Below are 20554 nucleotides of genomic sequence, written 5' to 3'. Positions count from 1 at the left end.
TGCAAGTAAGTGGTGCAGGCTGCCTTTAAGAGGTGCAGTCTTCCTTTAAGTAATGCCAACCACTCGCGCGATATCGGGGGCCCCCTACTGGTGAGCAGCCTTCGACATCGCAGCTAGGCCCAGCTACTCGCAGGAATCAGGTGAATGACCAGGCAGCACGAATGTTACCTGCTGCCTGCATCGCAATGACTGGGCACGGGTTAATCGTGCATTGCGACCCCCGCGCCTGGATTCAGGGGTTATCGAATTTAATCCCCTAGCACCTTTCTCCCACTTACTTATAAGTAGGCACATGCCTTGAAATGTTTCTATTTTCTTTATTAACAGCCCTTCAAAGGGCCAGTGTATGCTTTTGTCACACATAAAAGGATTTGCACAAGAAGGTGTCCGATCTGAAATGGTGAGATAAGATGATGAATACCTGAGCCTGTTATACACGGCTATAAGAACATAAGAAATAGGAGCAGATATAGGTCATACGGCCCCTCCAGCTATTCAATAAGATCATGGCTGATCTTCGCCCTCAACTCCACTTTCCCGCTCTATCCTCATATCCATTGATTCCCTTAGTGTCCAAAAATCTTTCGATCTCAGTCTTGAGTATACTCAACGACTGAGCATCCACAGCCCTCTGGGATAGAGAATTCCAAAGATTCACAACGCTCTGAGTGAAGAAAATTTTCCTCATCTCTGTCCTAAATGGCTGACCCCTTATCTCGAGACTATGTCCCCTAGTTCTAGAGCTCCAGCTAGGGGAAACAGTGTCTCAGCATCTACCCTGTCAAGCCCTCTAAGAATTGTATACGTTTCAATGAGATCACCTCTCATTCTTCTAAACTCCAGAGAATATAGGCCCATTCTACTCAATCTCTCCTCATAGGACAACCCTCTCATCCCAGGAATCAATCCAGTGAACCTTCGTTGCACCCCCTCTAAGGCAAGTATATCTTTGCTTAGGTAAGGAGACCAAGCTGTACACAGTACTCCAGATGTGGTCTCACCAGAGTCCTATATAATTGCAGCAAGATCTCCTTACTCTTATACTCCAACTCCCTTGCAATAAAGGCAAACATACCATTTGCCTTCCTAATTGCCTAGTGGAGTTGAGGTATCAAAGTAAGTTGCAGGTGACACATTTGATTGATTCGTTTCTCAAAGTACAAGGAGACTTAATAGTTATCCTGCATTTATCCAGTAACTTGCAACACAAAAGAAATTAATAATTATTCAGAAGTATTAGATCAGGCTACATAAAAGAAACATAGAAAATTGCCAGTAAAAACAGAAAATGCTGGAAACACTCAGCAAGTCAGGCAGCATCGATGGAGGGAGGAATATAGTTAACGTTACAGGTCAATGACCTTTCATCAGAAGTGGCGGATTGATCCAAAGTGGATGACCTCACATTTTCCCAACTTGAAATCCATCTGGCATAGTTTTTCCCCCTCACATAGTCTGTCCATATCCTTTTTTAACTTCCTGCTCCCATCTACACAAGTGACTGTGCTCCCTAACTTAGTGTCATTTGCAAATATGGATATACAACTCTCTATTGCTTCATCTAAGTCATTAATATATATAGTGAAAAGCTGAGGCCCCAGTACAGATCCCTGGGGAAAACTACTTGTCACATTCGCCAATCAGAGAACAAACTCTCTGTCTCCTATCTCCCAAAAAATTACCAACCCATATCACAAGGTTACCTCAAATTCCATGTGATCTCATTTTTGCCAATAATCTATTGTGCAGAACCTTATCAGATGCCTTTTGGAAGTCCATATAGACAACTTCCATAGAAACTCTCCTCCCCACTATTCTCGTGATCTCCTGACATAATTCAACTAGATTAGTCAGACATGACCTACCCTTCACAAATCCACAGCCAATATATAAAATATATTTTACATAAATAAAAACACAACACATCAAGTTAAAGATTTGTAGAGATTTTTAAGAACTCTTTCTAAAAGAAAACAATAGCCATAAGGGATATTAACCAAACGGATTTCGGAAAAATCCTTGAAGTCAAGCAGAAAGATTTCCAAATTCTTCAAATTTGGCTGAATATTTATTACATGGCCCTGAACAGGTCTCAAGGAAAGAACTCCTCAAACAGAACCTGTAGTTTCCTGCAGTGACTAATCTGCTTCTGCTGGCTCCTGGTTAATCACCATCCTGCTCCTGCTGTTGCAGGCTTATTGCTGTTCTGCATCCACAGTTATACTTATGCCTCTTTCTCTGGCATATTGTAGGACACCCCTGGACTGATCCAAACATTTGGCTCATTGTATAATAGGCCCAAATGTCTTTGTTGTGTTGTTCCTGCCTCTGGGATTTGTCTTATCATATACACTGTTTACTGAGTGCTGGGGAGTTGTGGTGTAATGTTATAACCATGTTTCAAGCATGTAACCCATGTCCCTGAGGGACCAACCATTCAACCTATTCTCACTCTAGAGAAGCTGCGAAGTCCATGATTCTCTTAAGCTAATATTGTGCCTAGTCCCTGGAAAATATGCATTGAATACGTAATCCTTTTTCTGTGGTTGCATGCCATTTTGAAGTTCGGAAAGTAAATCACCTTTCCTGTTGAAGAACGCATGGGATTTTGTACAGATGCTTGCATGACCAGATAGCTGCAGTAGTTGACACCCTATAGTACTGGAAATGCTGTACCTTTGGTACAAATGCTCTGGCTGTTGCTGCATCCAAGTGCTGAACTTATAATCATGAGCAGGTTAAAATATTAGATCTGTGACCTCTGTAATGTAGCAGTAATCCATGACCTGGCCAATCTTTGTGAAGTCCCATGCTGATGTAGCATAATAGCTGAGTGCTGTTGTCACTTCTACAGCTACTAGAACTGCAGTGCTGATGCTGCTTTTTGATTCCAGGAGATGACATTCACAAATGTCATCCCTGGTGAGGTGTAGCATCCTCACACAAGCTGAGATAGCTGAAATGCCTGCAGTAGACATGCTGACGGAGGTGGTAGCCGATGGCCCTTCTGTTATGGCTACTGATCTTCTCAGCCCTCCTTCTTCCTCTTCTTCCTTCTCTGACATGTCCAAAATTAGACTTGCTGCTGTATGCACTGAAACATGTTACTAGTTCTGTATTATAAAGTACATTTACAGGTGTCATGCTCCCAATGGAGTATGGGTCATAGAATTACTGTAACTCTAGGTTAGAAATTCCTCTTCTGGCCTACTTAGTACAGATCTGGGACAGGGCAGAACTTCCAGCCACACATGGATGTGCTGCTGACTATGTCCAGAATCCTGGGGTCTGGAAGCTGTGCTATTTTCAGCACTACTGGGTTGCCCGCCTCAACAAAGGATTGGAGGAATATCGCACCATAACTGCTGGTTGTGCTGGATGAAGATCTTTCAAAACAGTTCAAGCATATAATTTGGAAGCTGTCATAGGAAGCCACACAGTCCCCATGTCCATCAGGATCAGGTCCTGGCATGCTTCATGCAGGTTTACATAGCGTTGGGGGCAAGGAATGCGGAACTGACAGGGTTACTGGCAGATGGTATTGCATCAGTCCCATGACTTTCTGTGATATCCACACAGAAGAGGCGGTGGATGCAAAAAGCACGAGCCCCCACATCAGATGGAGTTTTGAAAAGGCCAAAAAAGGGGATGGATATTCAATGCAACAGCCTCCCTGCTGCCCCCCCCCCCACCCAATTCATCCCCTACCAGATAACTGTCTTGCTTCATTATGACCCAAGAATTTTGAGGCTCCTATCTCTAGCCCTTACTTCCTTGAAGCTCAACTCAGCACTGGAAGTGCAGGATTGGTGAACTTAGCATTATATCTCCTTGCTGGACCTCTGCTGGCACCCACGAATGGTGCCTTTTAATGGGTTCAATAACACGATCCGCATGCAAAGTGAAGTTTCAGGAATTTTACATGAATCACGTTAATTGCTGCTTAACAAGGACTCAACAAGCAAAACAACATGGTGCCAGATTTGTTGGTTAACTTGCACAGTAATTGTTTACGTGCAGGAGAAATTTCAAGAGAAGTGATAAAAGTGAATGCTATATTCATTAGTACTAATGCAGAACTGACTTCATTTCTAAAAGCAAATCCGCCTTCCTGAACGTTCTTTGCCACCCAGCATTAAGTCAGCATAAAGGGTCTATGCCTGAAGAAAATACAATAATTGTAAATGCACTGGTTGTAATCGTAAGCAGCAGAGCCTAGCGGGAGACCCAGAGCGGCAGAGGGGAAACAGTGGGGGAAACTCAAAATGTGACGTCATAGTGAGCGCAGAGTGAGGAGCAGTGGAACCAAGGAATTCGAGCTAATTGTTTAATTAATCATTTATCTTCAGTATTAAGAGCATAATATCATTTAGCGCCGAGGTTAAGTCAGTGTGAGTATTTAGTTTATTGGTGAGTATTTTAGAGGATTATGGTGGAAAATTCGCTGAGGGTCCGTTTTGGGCAGTGGTGTACAACCACCCCGTGCCCGACGGACTCTGCGCAGGCAGGACGCCAGTTTGGACCCAAGGGAGCACTTACCTGCAATCTGCCTTCCTTTCCAGGTCTTGCACGTGGAATCAATGCAATTTGCACTGTCCACCACCAGAGGGCACTCAATCTCTTAAAGGGAGGATGTTTCTTAGAAATCTCTTAAAGGTAGCTGGTACCTGTTATTTGCTGAAAATAACAGTCTACTGCCTGCATGGAGCCTGAACAGAGATCAGACATTGCATACCTAAAACACAGATGCAGATCCCATCCCTATGTTTACACACTGATGAGTTATGTTAAAACATTGAATAAAGGTTACGCACTACTAAATCCCACACCCTCCAATTTGCACACCAGACCGCACCAATCTGCTGATCTAAGTTGGTACCAGGCCTGCGAGAGTGCATGCACCAAGGTTCTCTGCTGATACACTAGAGACCTTGGGTGCAAGAGGTGGACAGAAGGAGGGACATCCTATATCCACAAGGGGTGGGGGCATGAGGCCCTCCAGACATATATCCAAAAGGCAGTGGGAGGCAGCGGGGGACGAAGTCAGTGCCAGGCGCACAACATCATGAGCATGGATGCAGTGCAGGAAGAAGTTCAATGCCTTGACATGAGTGGTCAAGGTGAGTGAGGTCAACTGTCAAGTGGCGTCTCCTACCAACTGCATCACGCACTACACCCCCCCATCCCCCACATACCAATAAACTCTTTCCATCAGTACTCAACTCTTTCAATCAGATGCTTCCTCTCACCCTTACACATTACCACTGTTTCAAGGCACCCACCTAAACTTACAGGCCAGTCACACTGGCAGCTACTCAACCATGACAGGCATATCACCCAGACACACGTCCCGCTTTCTTGCAGTAGAAGGTGGCACATATTAAGAGGCGGCAAGTGGCTGTGGCATTTAGCCCCTCGAGCCTATTCCACCATTCACTGAGATCATGGTGGACCTGTGACCTAACTCCATATACCCGTCTTAGCCCCATATCCCTTAATACCATTGGTTCACAGAAATCTATCAATCTCAGATTTAACATTCACAAGTGAGCTAGCATCAACTGCCGTCTGCAGAAGCGCGTTCCAATCTTCTCCCATCCTTTGCGTGTAGAAGCATTTCCTAACTTTACACCTGCACATCCTGGCTCTAAATGTTAGGTTATGTCCCCGCGTCCTAGTATTGAAGTCTAGGAGGCCTCCAAAAACAGTTACAAATGTCTCGGCAGCCAGAGGCAATAATCCAGCCATTAACCTGTAAATCCTGCATAGTCCCTTTAAATAGCTCCGGTGGGGGGTCCTCCAGGCACTCTAAAACACGTTCAGATAGTCGGAATTAAGACTGTGCATTGAGTTGAGCGTTAAGTCCCAAAATGGTGTCTATCACTTTAAATCAGTGTTGCACACTGATTGAAGCCATTTTCTCCCTACTTTACATGATTTCAGCATTTGTTATCTGAGCCTGCACTAACTCCTATACCAAGTTGGCGTCTGGCGCATGTCACACAGGAAACGTGTGTGTGCATCCAAGACGCCATCTTGGATGTCGGAGAGGCCGTGTAGCCCGGAAACAACGGGCGCTACACGGCCCAATTTAGCGCCCATTGTGTTTAGTGGTTGATAGTGTTATAAGTGATTAGAGTATTCGTGATTGTTTAGGTTTAAGGCTTTTTAACTAACAGTTTAAAAAGAGCGGGAAAACCAGAGCAGTTAAACAAACTGAGGGAAAAAAATCTCAAAAGTGACGTGATAGTCAGCACAGAGCAGGGAGCGGCAGAACCCGAGGAAATTAAACCAAGTTTGAGCACAGAGGTTGGGAAAGACACGGAGTGAACCTCTAACGGAGTGAACCTCTAACAGAGTGAGGGCATTCAGCTGGGAATTTGGTGGGTGTGGGAATTAGGTGCAGAGGGGGAAGGAGATGCTAAGTGATTTAAACTAAAGCACTATAGACTAAGACTGAGTAGAGCATAAAGGGAGCTGCACGAGGAATCAGAACAAGGCAAGGAGGAGCGCCGAGGATAAGTCGGTAAGTATTTAGTTCGTTGGTTAGTGTTTTTTAGTGGTTGGTTAGTGTTTTAGTGTCAGATAAACAGTAAAGTGCCTTACAACTAAACAAAGTTTAACTAACTGTTAGCTATCATAGCAGGACAGCTGGGGCCTGCTGCATTCACATCCTGTGTCATGTGGGAAGTCCAGAACACTTTGTGTGTCCTGGAAAACTACATGTGCAGGAAGTGCCACCAACTGCTCAAGCTCAGAGTTTCTGAGCTTGAGGGGCGGCTGGCGTCACTACAATGCATACGGAAAGCTGAGAGTTTCGTGAATAGCACATTTTAGGAGGTGGTCACCCATGCAACCACAGAGAGTTCAGCCGGAGAGGGAGTGGGTGACCACCAGACAGACTAGGAGGAACAGGCAGGCAGTGCAGGAGTCCCCTGGGAGTGTGGCACTTACAAACCGGTGTTCAGTGTTGAATGTCAGTGAGGGTGTTGACACCTCGGGGGAGTGCAGTCAGGAGCAAATCCACGGCACCGTGGGACACTCAGCTGCACAGGGAGGCAAAAGAAATGCAGTTGTTATAGGGGATTCGATAGTCAGGGGGATAGACGGGCGTTTCTGCAACCGCCGACGTGAGTCCCGCATGGTGTGTTGCCTCCCTAGTGCCAGGGTAAAGGACATCACCGAGAGGATGCAGAACGTTTTGAGGGGGGAAGGGGAGCAGCCAGAAGTCGTGGTCCATGTGGGAACCAATGACAGGAAGGAAAAGGGTCGAGGTCGTGCAGTCAGAGTTTCAGGATCTTGGGAGGAAGTTAAAAAGCAGGAACTGAAAGGTATTAACCTCTAGATTACTCCCAGTGCCACGCGCCTAGTGAGTATAGGAATAGTAGGATAAAACAGGTTAATGCGTGACTCGAGCAATGGTGCAGGAGGGAGGGCTTCAGACTCCTGGGGCATTGGGACCAGTTCTGGGGCAGGAGCGATCTGTTCAAGATGGACAGGTTGCACTTCAACAGAGCTGGGACCAATGTCCTCGCGGGGAGGTTAACTAGTGCTGTGGGGGAGGGTTTAAACTAATTTGGCAGGGGAATGGGCACCAGGAGGAAACATTTAGAGAGGAGAAACAAGGTGCACAGAGGACTAGGAGGGACAAGTAGCACTAGAGTAAAGAATAGTTCAGAAATAGTAGAGATCAGACAGGGGGCAAATGTGAGGCAGTCTGTGAGATTGGAGTGCAAGTGCATAAATGCACGTTGCGTGGTAAATAAGATTGTTGAGCTGCAGGCTCAAGTCACGACATGGGACAATGATATAGTGGCAATAACAGAGACCTAGCTCAAAGAAGGAGGGGATTGGGTACTTAATATTCCTGGCTACAGGGTATTCAGGAAAGATAGGTAAGGAAAGAAAGGAGTGGAGGGGGGTGGCAGTATTGATCAAAGAAACTATTATAGCACTGGAAAAAAATGGTGTAGATCTATTTGGTTAGAATTAAGGAACAATAGAGGAGCTACTACACTACTGGGTGTATTCTACAGGCCACCAAATAATGGGAAGAAGATAGAGGAGAACATTTTCAGGCAAATTACAGAAAGATGCAAGAACTATAGAGTAGTGATAATGGGGGACATCAATTATCCCACTATAGACTGGGACAGTAACAGTATAAAGGCCAAAGAGGGGGAAGAATTCCTGAAATGTGTTCAAGAGAACTTTCTTGATCAATGTGTTTCAAGCTTAACCAGGAAGGAAACAGTGCTGGATCTAGTTCTGGGGAATGAAGTGGAACAGGTGGAGTATGTTTCAGTTGGGGAGCATTTGGGGAACACTGATCGTAATAGCATTAGGTTTAGAGTAGTTTTGGAAAAGGACAAGGAACAATCAAATGTGAAAATGCTTAACTGGAAGAGGGCAAATTCCAGTGAGTTAAAAAGGGATCTTGCTCAGGTGGATTGGAATCAAAAATTGGTAGGCAAAACAGTAACTGAACAATGGGAGGCCTTCAAGGAGGAGTTGGTTCAGGTACAGAGTAGACACATCCCTATGAGGTGGAAAAGAAGGACATCCGAAGAGCTCCAAGTATGACTAAACACATAGAGATTAAAATGAAACAGAAAAATGAGGCTTATGATGAATAAAAGGTTCGTAATACAGTAGAGAACCAGGCTGAATACAGAAAGTACAGAGGGGATCTAAAAAAAGGGAAAAGGATGGGCAAAGAGAGAGTTTGAGAATCGATTAATAGCTAACCTAAAAGGGAACTCAAAAGTCTTTCATAAACATATAAATAATTGAAAGGTTGTCAAAGGAATCATGGGACTGATTAGAGACAAAAAAGGAGATGATCTTGTGGAGGCAGAGGGCATGGCTGGGTACTAGATAAATACTTTGCATCCGTCTTCACTAGAGAAGAGGATGCTGCCATTGTAGCAGTAAAGGTGGAGGTAGTTGCAATATTGGATAGGATAAAAATAAATAAAGAGGAGGTACATAAAAGATTGGCAGTACTCAAAGTAGAAAAGTCACCCATTCCAGATGGGATGCATCCTAGGTTACTGATAGAGGTAAGGATGGAAATTGCGGAGGCTTTGGCACAATCTTCCAATCCTCCTAGATATGGGGATGGAGCTGGAGGACTGGAGGATTGCAAATGTTACAGCCTGTTCAAAAAAGGCGAGAGGGATAAACCTGGCAATTACAGGCCAGTCAGCCTAACGTCGGTGGTGGGGAAACTTTAAGAGACAATAATCCGGGGCAAAATAAATTGGCCCTTGGAAAAGTCTGGGCTAATAAGTGAAAGTTGGCATGGATTTGTTAAAGGAAAATCGTGTTTGACTAACTTGATTGAGTTCTTTGATGAAGTAACAGAGAGGGTTGATGAAGGTAGTGCGGTTGATGTGTGTATGGACTTTCAAAAGGCATTTGATAAAGTACCATATAACAGACCTGATGGGAAAATTAAAGCCCATGGGATAAAAGGGACAGTTGCAGTGTGGATACAAAATTGAGTAGGGGGTAGAAAGCAGAGAGTAGTGGTGAACGGTTGTTTTTCAGACTGGAGGGAAGTATACAGTGGTGTTCCCCAGGGGTCAGTATTAGGACCACTGCTCTTTTTGATATATATTAATGACCTGGACTTGGGTATACAGGATATAATTTCAAAATTTGCAGATGACACAAAACTTGGAAATGTAGTAAACAATGTGGAGGAAAGTAACAGACATAGACAGACTGGTGAAATGGGCAGACACATGGCAGATGAAATTTAACACAGAGAAGTGTGAAGTGATGCTTTTTGGTAGGAAGAATGAGGAGAGGCAATATAAACTAAATGGTACAATTTTAAAGAGGGTGCAAGAACAGAGAGACCTGGGGGTTGCGCAGACACACATCTTTGAAGGTGGCAGGACAGGTTGAGAAGGCTGTTAAAAAAGCATGAGATCCTTGGCTTTATTAATAGAGACATAAAGTGCAAAAGCAAGAAAGTTATTCTAAACCTTTATAAAAGACTGGTTAGGCTTCAGCTGGAGTATTGAGTTCAATTCTGGGCACCACACTTTATGTAGGATGTCAAGGCCTTAGAGAGGGTGCAGAAGCGATTTACTAGAATGGTGCCAGGGATGAGTGACTTCAGTTATGTGGATAGACTGGAGAAGCTGGGGTTGTTCTCCTTAGAACAGAGACGGATACGGAGAGATTTGATAGAGGTGTTCAAAATCATGAACTGTTTTGACAGAGTAAATGTGGAGAAACTGTTTCCTGTGGCAGAAGGGTCAGTGACCAGAGGACACAGATTTAACGTGATCGGCAAAAGAGCCAGAGGCGACATGAGGAAACATTTTTTTACGCAGCCAGTTGTAATGATCTGGAATGCACTGCCTGAAAGGGTGGTGGAAGCAGATTCAATAGTAACTTTCAAAAGGGAATTGGATAAATACTTGAAGGGAAAAAATTTACAGGTCTATGGGAAAAGAGAGGGGGAGTGGGACTAATTGGATAGCTCTTTCAAAGACCCGACACAGGCATGATGGGCCAAATGGCCTCCTCCCATGCTGTACCTACTGTGATACTATGATATCAGAATAACATTTTTAAATATCAACCAACTGTAAATATGACCTGTCAGCTTGATCCATCACAAAAAATTAAAATAAAAGCATTAAGGATGTGTGTGGCTAGAACTTGCAATTGCCAAAGTTCATGTAAAATACTTAACAAACTCGGACTCTGTTTTTGCATAGTGTATAACCTGTTTAAAATAATCAGGTTATTGCTTGTGTAAAAATAGCAAGTATTAAGTCTCCATGCTTGAACTTTGCTGATCAGCAGTTCTACTGATTTTTCTGACAACTGTGCAATATTTCATATACAGATGACTAAAAAGGACTATAGTGACATAAACATATATCACAGTCTTGTATGCTATTTCTATTTTTAAGATTTGTACTGGTTATGAGGAGCAATTAGTCTTTACTGTAATTATGCCTTGAAATCTATCACTTTGACGCAACCCTCAGAACAATGGATTCTAAATAACTGAACATATTTGGTAACCAACAGGATTCCCTACAATTAGCCTACTGATTGCTCTGAATTTAGCCCTTGAAGTCTGGTTGCATCCATTATACCATTTAATATAACGAATGTCACACTGAAAATTTTAGAAGTCTCCATCTCCTGTTTTCATTTCTTCATCGTTCAGTATAGAGAGAAACACAATGGGGACGATTTCCACTTGGGGTTATTGGCGTTAACTGAGAGTATGGACCTCAAAGTGAGGTTGGTAGACTTACCGCTCCGTTGACACTGACGCTACAACCGCCATCACTTTGAGAGAGGCCTACCCCTGGGCGGCTGGAGTGTCTGCTTGTGGTAGGCTTCTTCCCCGCGCATATAGGGGTCCTAGTGACGTAGTTAGGACCCTGATTGCAATTTTAAGAGACACATGAGTGGAGCATGCGCCACATATGTGCCACCCATGTATGCTGCCGTTCCAATCAGGAAACAGCCAGAAATATTTAAAGAAATGTTTTTTTGTGGAGTCAGAAGGAGCCGGAGTGCTCCTTCCAGCATCACCCACCCCCCCACCCCCATCATCGAGGGCCTACTTGCGGGCCTCCATTAGCATTCCAGCCGACCAACATTCCTGAGTTGCATCAGGATGCTGGTTTGGCCTCCACAGCTCACTTGTCAAATTTAAATGAGGGCAGGGACCTCAAAATCACTGTGACCTCTTCACTGCTGGAATGGCCACCCAAAAGTCAAAATCGCCCCAAATTTTGTTATGAAGTGAAATTATGGCAGTTATAATAGAAGAGCATGGGGCACTGGATAATGCAGTGGGTTGGATATTGGTCTTTTGCATTTGGGACCAGAATTCAAATTCAGCCCACACTAATGGGATGAAAGTCTTCTCTGTCCACTGATCGTTTCGTGTCCTGTGTTAAATACGTCTCTACCCAGATCCTAATGGGCATGAGGCCATAGAACAAAAATGGCATTAATTGGCAATCTCACTTCGGATTACTGATATGGGAAAATGTTACACTAGCAGAATGGGTAGCTCTTCTGAAGTTGGAACTGAGGCGCACTGTTGCAGCAGAGCAGAGGAAACATCAAATCATGCTGTGCCTATTGCGTGATGTTGATACTGGGTACCCAAGATGATAGTGTTCCATTCCCCAGCATTAAAATTGCCTCACCTTGATAAGCACCAATTTCACACCAAAAAAATGTTTCCAAAATTAAAACCAGAAACCAGACTTTATGTTCATTTGAAAATAGTATGTAATTTATTATAACAGCAACATTCGTGGAAGAAAATCTGATGTCATTTTTTCTTAATTTTCTCCCCGTTACTCCTCAACCCACTGGATGATGCTGGAGCATGGTCCCATGAGTTCTTGGGTACATTACCCATTCTTCATATGTGACCCTTGACAGCGAGTGTTGACAAGGTATTTGCTGGGGGCATCACAGCTGAGCTCAGCCATGACCTCAGCCATCATCTATACACATGAAATTTCTAGGAGTGGGGAAGGCCACAGGATACCGATCAGGAGTGGAAACCCTGGCACATTTTTCTTCCCCCTAATTCTGGGGCACTGTGGCTAAGTGTTGCACCACAGTGTCACCACTGATGAGCTCAGCTAACTTAGAACAGATCGGTAGCTCAAACCTGGTTCTTTCCCGGCCTATGTAACTTAGAGCTGGACCGAGCAGTGCCCATTACATACTGAGCCACAAAAGAACTTTGTTTCTGATGACATATTTCACCATAAAAAATTTATCAGTGACTTTGAGCTGTATTGTAGATTTGAATTTGTGTTTCCGTTATTAAAATAATTTCGGTTAAAATAATGGCCCAGAATTTGCTGGGAAAATAACGGCAAGTTTAACGTGCTTGTGTAAATAATTCAGCAATTTGTGGTGAGGAAGAGATAGCCCATGAGTTGTGAATCGGCATAAATTGTTGGACGATTTGCGCCGCTCCACCATTAGCCTCGCAAAAACGGGATCTCGCCATCAATCTCCCCATGAATTTTAAGAAATTACTGGAATTGTGCGGTAAATATGAATTAAACTCGCCGCAGAAAGTTAGGGCTGGTATTTAACGACATAAGGGCCCTTTTAATGACATGATTTATGTTCTTGCAATGCCACTCAACCTCGGCCCAGAAAGGGAACAATTGAAACTGTGGAGTCTCTTTTAAATTTTTTTCTTACTTTTCTTTTCTGTTTCTTTTTTCTCTCTCTTAGTCCAATCTTTCTTTCCCGCTCTTTATTTCTCTTTCTGTACCTGATTTGACATTGAATTCACCCTCTCGAATTCACCATCCTTCTCAGTCCTTCTTCTGTTTCTTTCTCAATCCTTAAATCTCATTGATTAAGGAGATGCACTGTTGGTCCCGTCATTCACCAAGGCTCCAAATGTCCCGTTGCTCTTGCCGCGCCATTATCAGCTCGCACTTCCAGCAATTTGCAGCGCAAAAAATTTTCGAGCTGAAAGGTGAGGAAAAAAATCCAACTCACAGGGCACGCACCAGCAAATTCTGGCCTAACGTTGTGCCATCCAAAAAGTGCATAGAATCATGATTACGGGCTCAGTTCTTTCACTAATTATACATTGTTTAGATACTAGGGAAATGTGAAGACTATAGATTCAATTTTCTGCTCCAGGAGTCCCAGTCCGGAAACCCACCTGTCAGGAACACATATCAATAAGTCCCGCACGTGCAGCTCGTGATTTTCCATCCATTAGTTATGGACAGCAGATCACATGCCGCAGGTGCATAATTTCCCAATATGTGCTTGCAACAGGGGCAGTCCACACCGGGAGCACTGAAATAGAAAATTTTCTCTTATAATTTACACTGTAAATATCTTGTCTTGTGAACAAAGTGTAAATTCTTCCGTGACTATATAAGAAACACAGATCCTAGTAATTTACATATCTCTTTCATTTTAGGCCTATGTGTTTTGTTAAGCAGCTCGAGATCCCACAGTATGGCTACAGACACAATGTTTCCACCACCACACCTCGGTCTAACCTGGCAAAAGAGCTGGAGAAATATTCTAAGACTACATTTGAATATAACAACTACGACAACCAAGTTTTTGGAAAACGAGCTATTGCTCCCAAAGTTCAGACCAGGGATGCATCTCCCAAAGGGTATGACGGTAAGAAAAGTAATGCTTTTTAATATTTTTAATAACAGCAATAAATAATGTGTTTCACAATAACAAATTGTTTTTGATTACCAAAACGAAGCAGGCCTCTGTTTGCAGTTACATTCTGTTCGTGAGCATTACAGACAGTTCTGTCAGACTCAATACACTATACTTGGCTAAAAATACCTGTACACATAGCAACTCCTTTATGACCTTTCAAGCATAAATGAAACGGAAATTGTACATACTATTAAAACATAAAAGAGGTGAAATTGGACTTTGTTGTGCCCTTTTTCTGGGTGGAAAATGGATGCAAAGAGTTTCAATTTGGAAGGCCAGACCCCTGCACCTGAATAGGGTCGGAAACACATTCGATGCCATATTGGTACGGGCAACGTAGAGATGTCCCAGGTGGGCATCTAAAACAGGCATTAGGCCCCTTGAATATGCGAATTAGGAACCTAAACCCTGTTTTAGGACCCAAGGGGATATTGGTTTACATTGCACGCAGCAGGTAACAGGTCTGCCAGGATTACCAGGTCTACATGCGGTCTAAACAGCGCTCCTTTAAGGGACCGCTGGAGACCATTGCCAAAAAGGATACTTACCTGAATGTGGAGCCTGAAGGAGCATTCCTGCTCCTCCTAGCTCCATATTAAAACTGCAGACTGCTGCCGGCCACTGCTCGCCCCCTCTCCCGGTTTCCCACTAGTCCCGGACTCACCATAGGTTCTTGGCCCGCATCCCAGACGTCGATCTTGCTGCCTCCTCCCCACGACCGGCGAGCTGCCTCTGGAGACACAACTGGTACCTGCAGATCAGTGTTAATAAACAAATGAGCCCGGCAGACCAATCTGCTATGATCCTTCTGCTGGCCTCTTTAGGCGCGTGCAGTGTGCGTTACACCTATATTACACCCCGAATTGTGTATGGTCCAATTTCATGTGCCTTCTGCAACTTAGGATACTGAAGAAAAGCAATAATCGTGTAGAAAAGTTAAACAATTAAAAATATGAACTAATACTTGTGTATATGTCATATTTGGAAAACTTATCTTTTTTGTGATTGTATTATTATGTATTACATTATTATATAAATTAAGGAGACATCACCGAAATGTGACATTTAATAGTTTTCTGATAAGCAAACATCTTTCATTTCCGGAGGACTGTGTTATCCCAGGGACACCTGATGAAATTTGACAGCAAAAAAATGTAAGAAGGTGAACAGTGAAATGGATTTGTTGACAGCTTTCGTTTAGCCCTGGAGGAACAATACCTCTTCATAGTATAAAACTGCCAAAATATGAAATTCTTATCACTGAGACTAGAGTCAAATACAATGCAGAGTCTTTTCTGTCATGTGGTCATGATTACTTTGCCATAGCAGTCAGGTTGATGCTCATTGTGGCTGCTGGCTTCATGTATGAATCAGGTTTGATTCATTCTGAGAAGAGATTTGTATTAGAATTGTCCTGTTTCTTGAATAAATATTTACTCTTGTAAAGGAAACAAAGAACGTTGGCCAAGAGAGCAATTAAAGTGGGACAGGCTGGAGAATGGGCTGTACAACAATAAATTAGAAACAGAGAGCATAGATTTAGAAGACCCACTGACCGGGAGTGGCCTTTGCTAAATTCAGAGTTTTGTTAGGCCGGAGCAGTACGGTCCCATTGTATACTCTCTTTCTCCCAACAGAGATTGGATAAAAATGGAGACTGCACTCCCTCTGCTGCAATGGGCCTTGTACAGTCTCAATGATGTCTCATCTACTTTGGAGTTATCTAGTTCCCCTCTGTTTATGCCTATTACATCACAGTGCAGTATCCAGTGGGAGGTAACAGAGTCCCTCACATAAGAATGCTGAGGAAAGTTTCTATTTGTCATTAGAATAACAGCAATATATTTAGGAATATCACATTGTTAGGTTAAGTTTTCCTGAATCAGGTCAAAACATTAGGTGAAACCAATTGCGAGCAAATCTGTGCTGCTTTTTTCGGTATGAAATAAGAGGGAATTTCCACAATCAGAAACTTTGGCTTTAATTAGCAAAATAAATTTGGAAAAAACAAATAAAATACTTGAAATAACAAACACTTACTACAGTCTTTACAAAATACCATGCTAAAAGCAGCTGACGTGCATCACTAGCTCCATTCTTAGTACCTCCTCCCTGACGCATCTTCATTCAGCCATCTCTGTGTGATCTAGACGACTGCAGGTGCGCTCTGCATCGATGCTGCCTGTCGCAATGGAGAGAAGATGAAGCATACCCTGTGCCAAATGGAGAAAGCTGCCGCATGTATCACACCAGAACTGCAGTATGCCAACATTGACGTTTCCAGGTTTTTGTCAGGTTTAACCCTAATTTTGGAATTCATCCTTCTGGGTTGGGGGTGGGGGGGTTAATAATAATCAAATCAGAAGGATGCAGTTCACCAAGTAATCAAATGCCCTTTGAAACAAGACTTTATTACACTGCATTTTTTTCATTCAATTCGAGATAATACTATGTTAATTTACATTTTTAGTGAAAAATTAGAAATTCTCTTAATATTCTGAATCTTAAAGGAAGATCCCAAATAGGTGTTTTATCTTTGTTATGTTTAATAATACAACAGTGGAAACATACAATTATCAAATATGAATGTAAATTTTTGAGGTTGCCAGCATCCTGGATCAATGCTTTGGCTATGCCCATTTCATTGTCCTAGGGAGAGTGCCCAAGTCAATATGGACAGCTAGGAAACGAGGTCCAACATAGATATCAAACAAAGGTGGGAAGACCCGAAATGGCACATAAACATACCATGCCAAATCAGCCAAGCCCAGTGGAGGAGAATCATCTGCTCAGTAGGTTTACCCAGAAGAGGTTGAGGGCCAAGAGGGTCATGCACCCTCAGGTGCCAAGTGAGACTGGAAGAGTGATTTTAATACACGACAACACATAGCATCTGCATATTTCTGGCGTAACACCATTTTCTGACACATGTCCTCATTATGGATGGTGGTCTGAGACTCACATTTGTGCAATCAATAGGACTCTTGACAGTTGTAAAGCCTGCCATTTAATTGAAATCATAGTTGGCTTGCTGTTGCTCCTGCTGTGACCCAGGAATCTAGATACTGAGATGTGCTCGCCTGAGAGCATCTGTCAGCTAAGACATGCAGCATGACATGGATGGCTAACTGACTGAGGTTCCTTGCACTGCATGCTTATTAAACCTACACCTCCTGATGATTTGGGCACCTGTCCAATCCTGGAATATTACTGTGGTACACACCAATATGTCTGAAAGAGGGGTGTTGCTAACATTTCTCAATGCTGTTAGGTGAGCATTAAGGAAAGAAGGGTCACTTTTTGGAGAAGTTAATAAATATCAATACAATATGATTTCCACTAAATTACAGGAGCTTAAAGTTGCTATATTTGAAATTTTCACCAGATTGCAGCTTGCAGATCAGCAAGGTTTAGTAAGTGGCAGATAAAAAAACAGTTTGCATGTACCTGTTTCAGTTTGAACCCTTAATATTCATACACATCAAAACTTCTGCAGTTGAACACTATTTTCACAATTCTACAGTAGAGACCAACTCCTTTCCAGAATGGCTTCTACAAAAAAATTGCAAAAAATCCCAATTTGTGGATTTATGAATGCTTCATGAATAGGCTCCAGTTGCTATTTTAGTGCAAGAGTTGAAGCTTTTAGTGCAAAGGGTGTTTTTTTTAAATAATACAGCAATGACAAGGCAGCTAATAGATTAGCACAAGATTATCTGTGTATAGGATTGAATCAGATCAGTGGTTACAGGGAGGAAATGGGTAAAAGTAAAATGGGAAACTTCAAAACACAGAGCTGTCAATTTAAGAGGAGTTTTATAAGACTTTAGGGGAATGCTGTGCACAAGGCAAAGCAGCATAGGGCACGTTGGTGTTCATTAATAATGTAATAAGTCTTCCCGGTATATTCCGGGAGAGATTGAATCAGAAATGAAGTTATTACAGTCATGTGAAAAGAGGTGTAATGTTGAATCCGATTAATGTGGTATTTCTCTGTTTAAAAAAAAAATACATATTTGTGTGCAAAAGAAAATTGTAAGATGCAGACTGAGGTAGCGATAGGTACTTGGAAATACTGGATTTTCTTTCTCTTTGGCTAATGAGCAGTTGGAAATAGGTGAGTTGCTTGAATTGATCATAGTGATTTATAAGAAAAATACTGTAGTAGAAATAATTGAGATGGTGCTAAGGTGAACTGAGTAATGCTTGTTACACTGAAATAGTGGACTTTGCTTTTTCTAATGCATTTTGCACCTCCTTCCCTTTTATTTCAGCTTAGATGTTTAGAGTTGCAAGGAGGGTCTGCAAACAGAGGGGCTTTAAAAAGATTATTAGACTGGTTAAAACCAGGACAGTGATAAGACCACATAAAAATATATATCTGTGAGACACATATGCACTTGCCTGTTCCAATTTGTAGCATTTAGGGTGGGTTTAGCAAAGCCAGATTCAGTTTCAAGAATTTGAAGAAAAAGCGGCAAAGATTATTTGAAAATATTTGCTCTCCATTTCATCTTGTCGAATAATTATGGTTAGCTTTATAGTGCTATTGTTAGTTAAGATGTATTGAAAATGTTTATGTTGCTGGAAGATCTTCCATTGCATTGCTCACAGCTTGAGGTGTGTGCCTGGTGGAGCCAAGTGTGGGTGAATTGGGTCCACTTAGAGGCCAACACTGAGGGTTAGGGTGGCGGGGGTGGGGTGCAAGTTGAGCCTTGGAGTGGGGAGATAATTGGGGTAATTTTCACTCGAGAGCGTATCGGCCCGCCCGTTTTGGAACCCGTTCAATTTTCATCACATTGAAATCAATAGAAGTGAAAATCGGCTGGGTTTTATAATGGGCAAGAGACCCTCTACCGCTTTACCACCCAAGCGCTGAAGGGGAAAATTACCCCCAATGTGTCTGGATATTGATTGACAAAGAAAAAAAATTAAATAAAAAGAAAATTACGCCTGCAGTTGAATACCGTTGGAGCCAGTGCACGTGTAGAAGAGGTGTGGGCTCCTAAAATCAAAGTCTGAGGCTTTTGGAGACCCAGGTGTCTTTACCTCAGTACACTCTAAATGGAATTGCAGCTCTGGGTCAGAAATCTCTTCGCCAGTTTATTCCTTGAATCATATGATAATCTACTCATTTCAACTTTCACATTTAAAGGAATAGTACGATCAAAGACTTTATCAGACCAGGTGGATCATGTAGAAAATCCCATTTTGTTACAATGTTTTGATAGGGAGAAGATTGAAAATGAAGAGAAAGGTTTTGCAGAATATGGTTAGTGAATATCAAAAGTAAAAAAAAAACAATTAGAAAAGGGAAAAATATAGAGACTTAGGCAGTGAGGAAGAAGAAAATTGACACACAAGGTAGATTTTTTTTTTCTCACTGCTTGGCCTTGAAACATTGCCTGGGTTATACGCAGAGAGGAAAATTGAGCAGAAAGGAGCTCACAGCTGTAAAAGAGCATGCCCGATTTTCCTTCCATTTAAATTAATTGAAGAAAATATCGGGTGAGTTTCGTTACTGAAGTGTAACCGTCCCCATCCAATTTTCCTCTCTGCGGTCTGTCAAACCGATCCTTTACGTCGAAGGGTCGGTCATTTAAGACTGAGATGAAGAGGAATTTCTTCATTCAGAGGGTTGTGAATCTTTGGAATTCTCTACCCCAGAGGGCTGTGGATACTGAATCGTTGAGTATATTCAAGGCTGAGATCGATAGATTTTTGGATTCTAGGAGAATCAAGGGATATGGGGATTGGGCGGGAAAGTGGAGTTGATGTCGAAGATCAATCATGATCTGATTGAATGGCAGAGCAGGCTTGAGGAGCTGTATGGCCTACTCATGCTCCTATTTCTTATGTTCTTATGTAGCCAATAAAGACTCACTGGTCTTCCCATAACTTGTACCATTCCAAGGCCAAAAGGTGGCCTATTTCCAGATCTTTGTCAATGATAACAATTAGGAGGTATGCAAGAGTGGCACAGGGTGACTAGCCATCCAATTTTCCTCCCTCCCTGCCTGGCCTTCACTTGATGCCTCACAAAATGACATATTAGAGGCTGGGGACTCACCCTATGGGCAGTGCTACACTCTGTAGCATAGTGATACCCTGAGGAGCAACATGCCTCAACAGTATTCTATATGTTAAATATGTGGTTTCAAGTCCACAATTTGGGGAAATTGGGTGGCAACCGATTCGCGCGTAGCTGCTAACAGGACCAGAGACTGGGCCAAACCATTAATCGAAGCAAAATTTCAGTCTTCAAAAAGTGTGGCCCCAAATTTCCCTATAAGTTGGATAGGAATGCAGACTAATGCAAGGAAAT

General features: G+C 42.7%; 1 protein-coding gene across 2 annotated transcripts in view; it reads left to right on the top strand.

The window, feature by feature from the left end:
• LOC137321352 (myelin transcription factor 1-like protein) overlaps positions 1-20554 on the top strand; it is a 238022-nt gene that overhangs the window by 92821 nt on the left and 124647 nt on the right. For both annotated transcript variants that reach the window (XM_067983737.1, XM_067983738.1), the window contains exons 9-10: positions 13967-14178; positions 18409-18411. In XM_067983737.1, the coding sequence (XP_067839838.1) occupies positions 13967-14178; positions 18409-18411 (215 nt within the window). The remainder of the gene's footprint in view (positions 1-13966; positions 14179-18408; positions 18412-20554) is intronic.

Source organism: Heptranchias perlo, chromosome 5 (genome assembly GCF_035084215.1).
Source record: "Heptranchias perlo isolate sHepPer1 chromosome 5, sHepPer1.hap1, whole genome shotgun sequence".
Lineage (NCBI taxonomy): Eukaryota > Metazoa > Chordata > Chondrichthyes > Hexanchiformes > Hexanchidae > Heptranchias > Heptranchias perlo.
The sequence above is the reverse complement of the archived record's forward strand: the minus strand, read 5'-3'. Positions and strand labels throughout refer to the sequence as shown.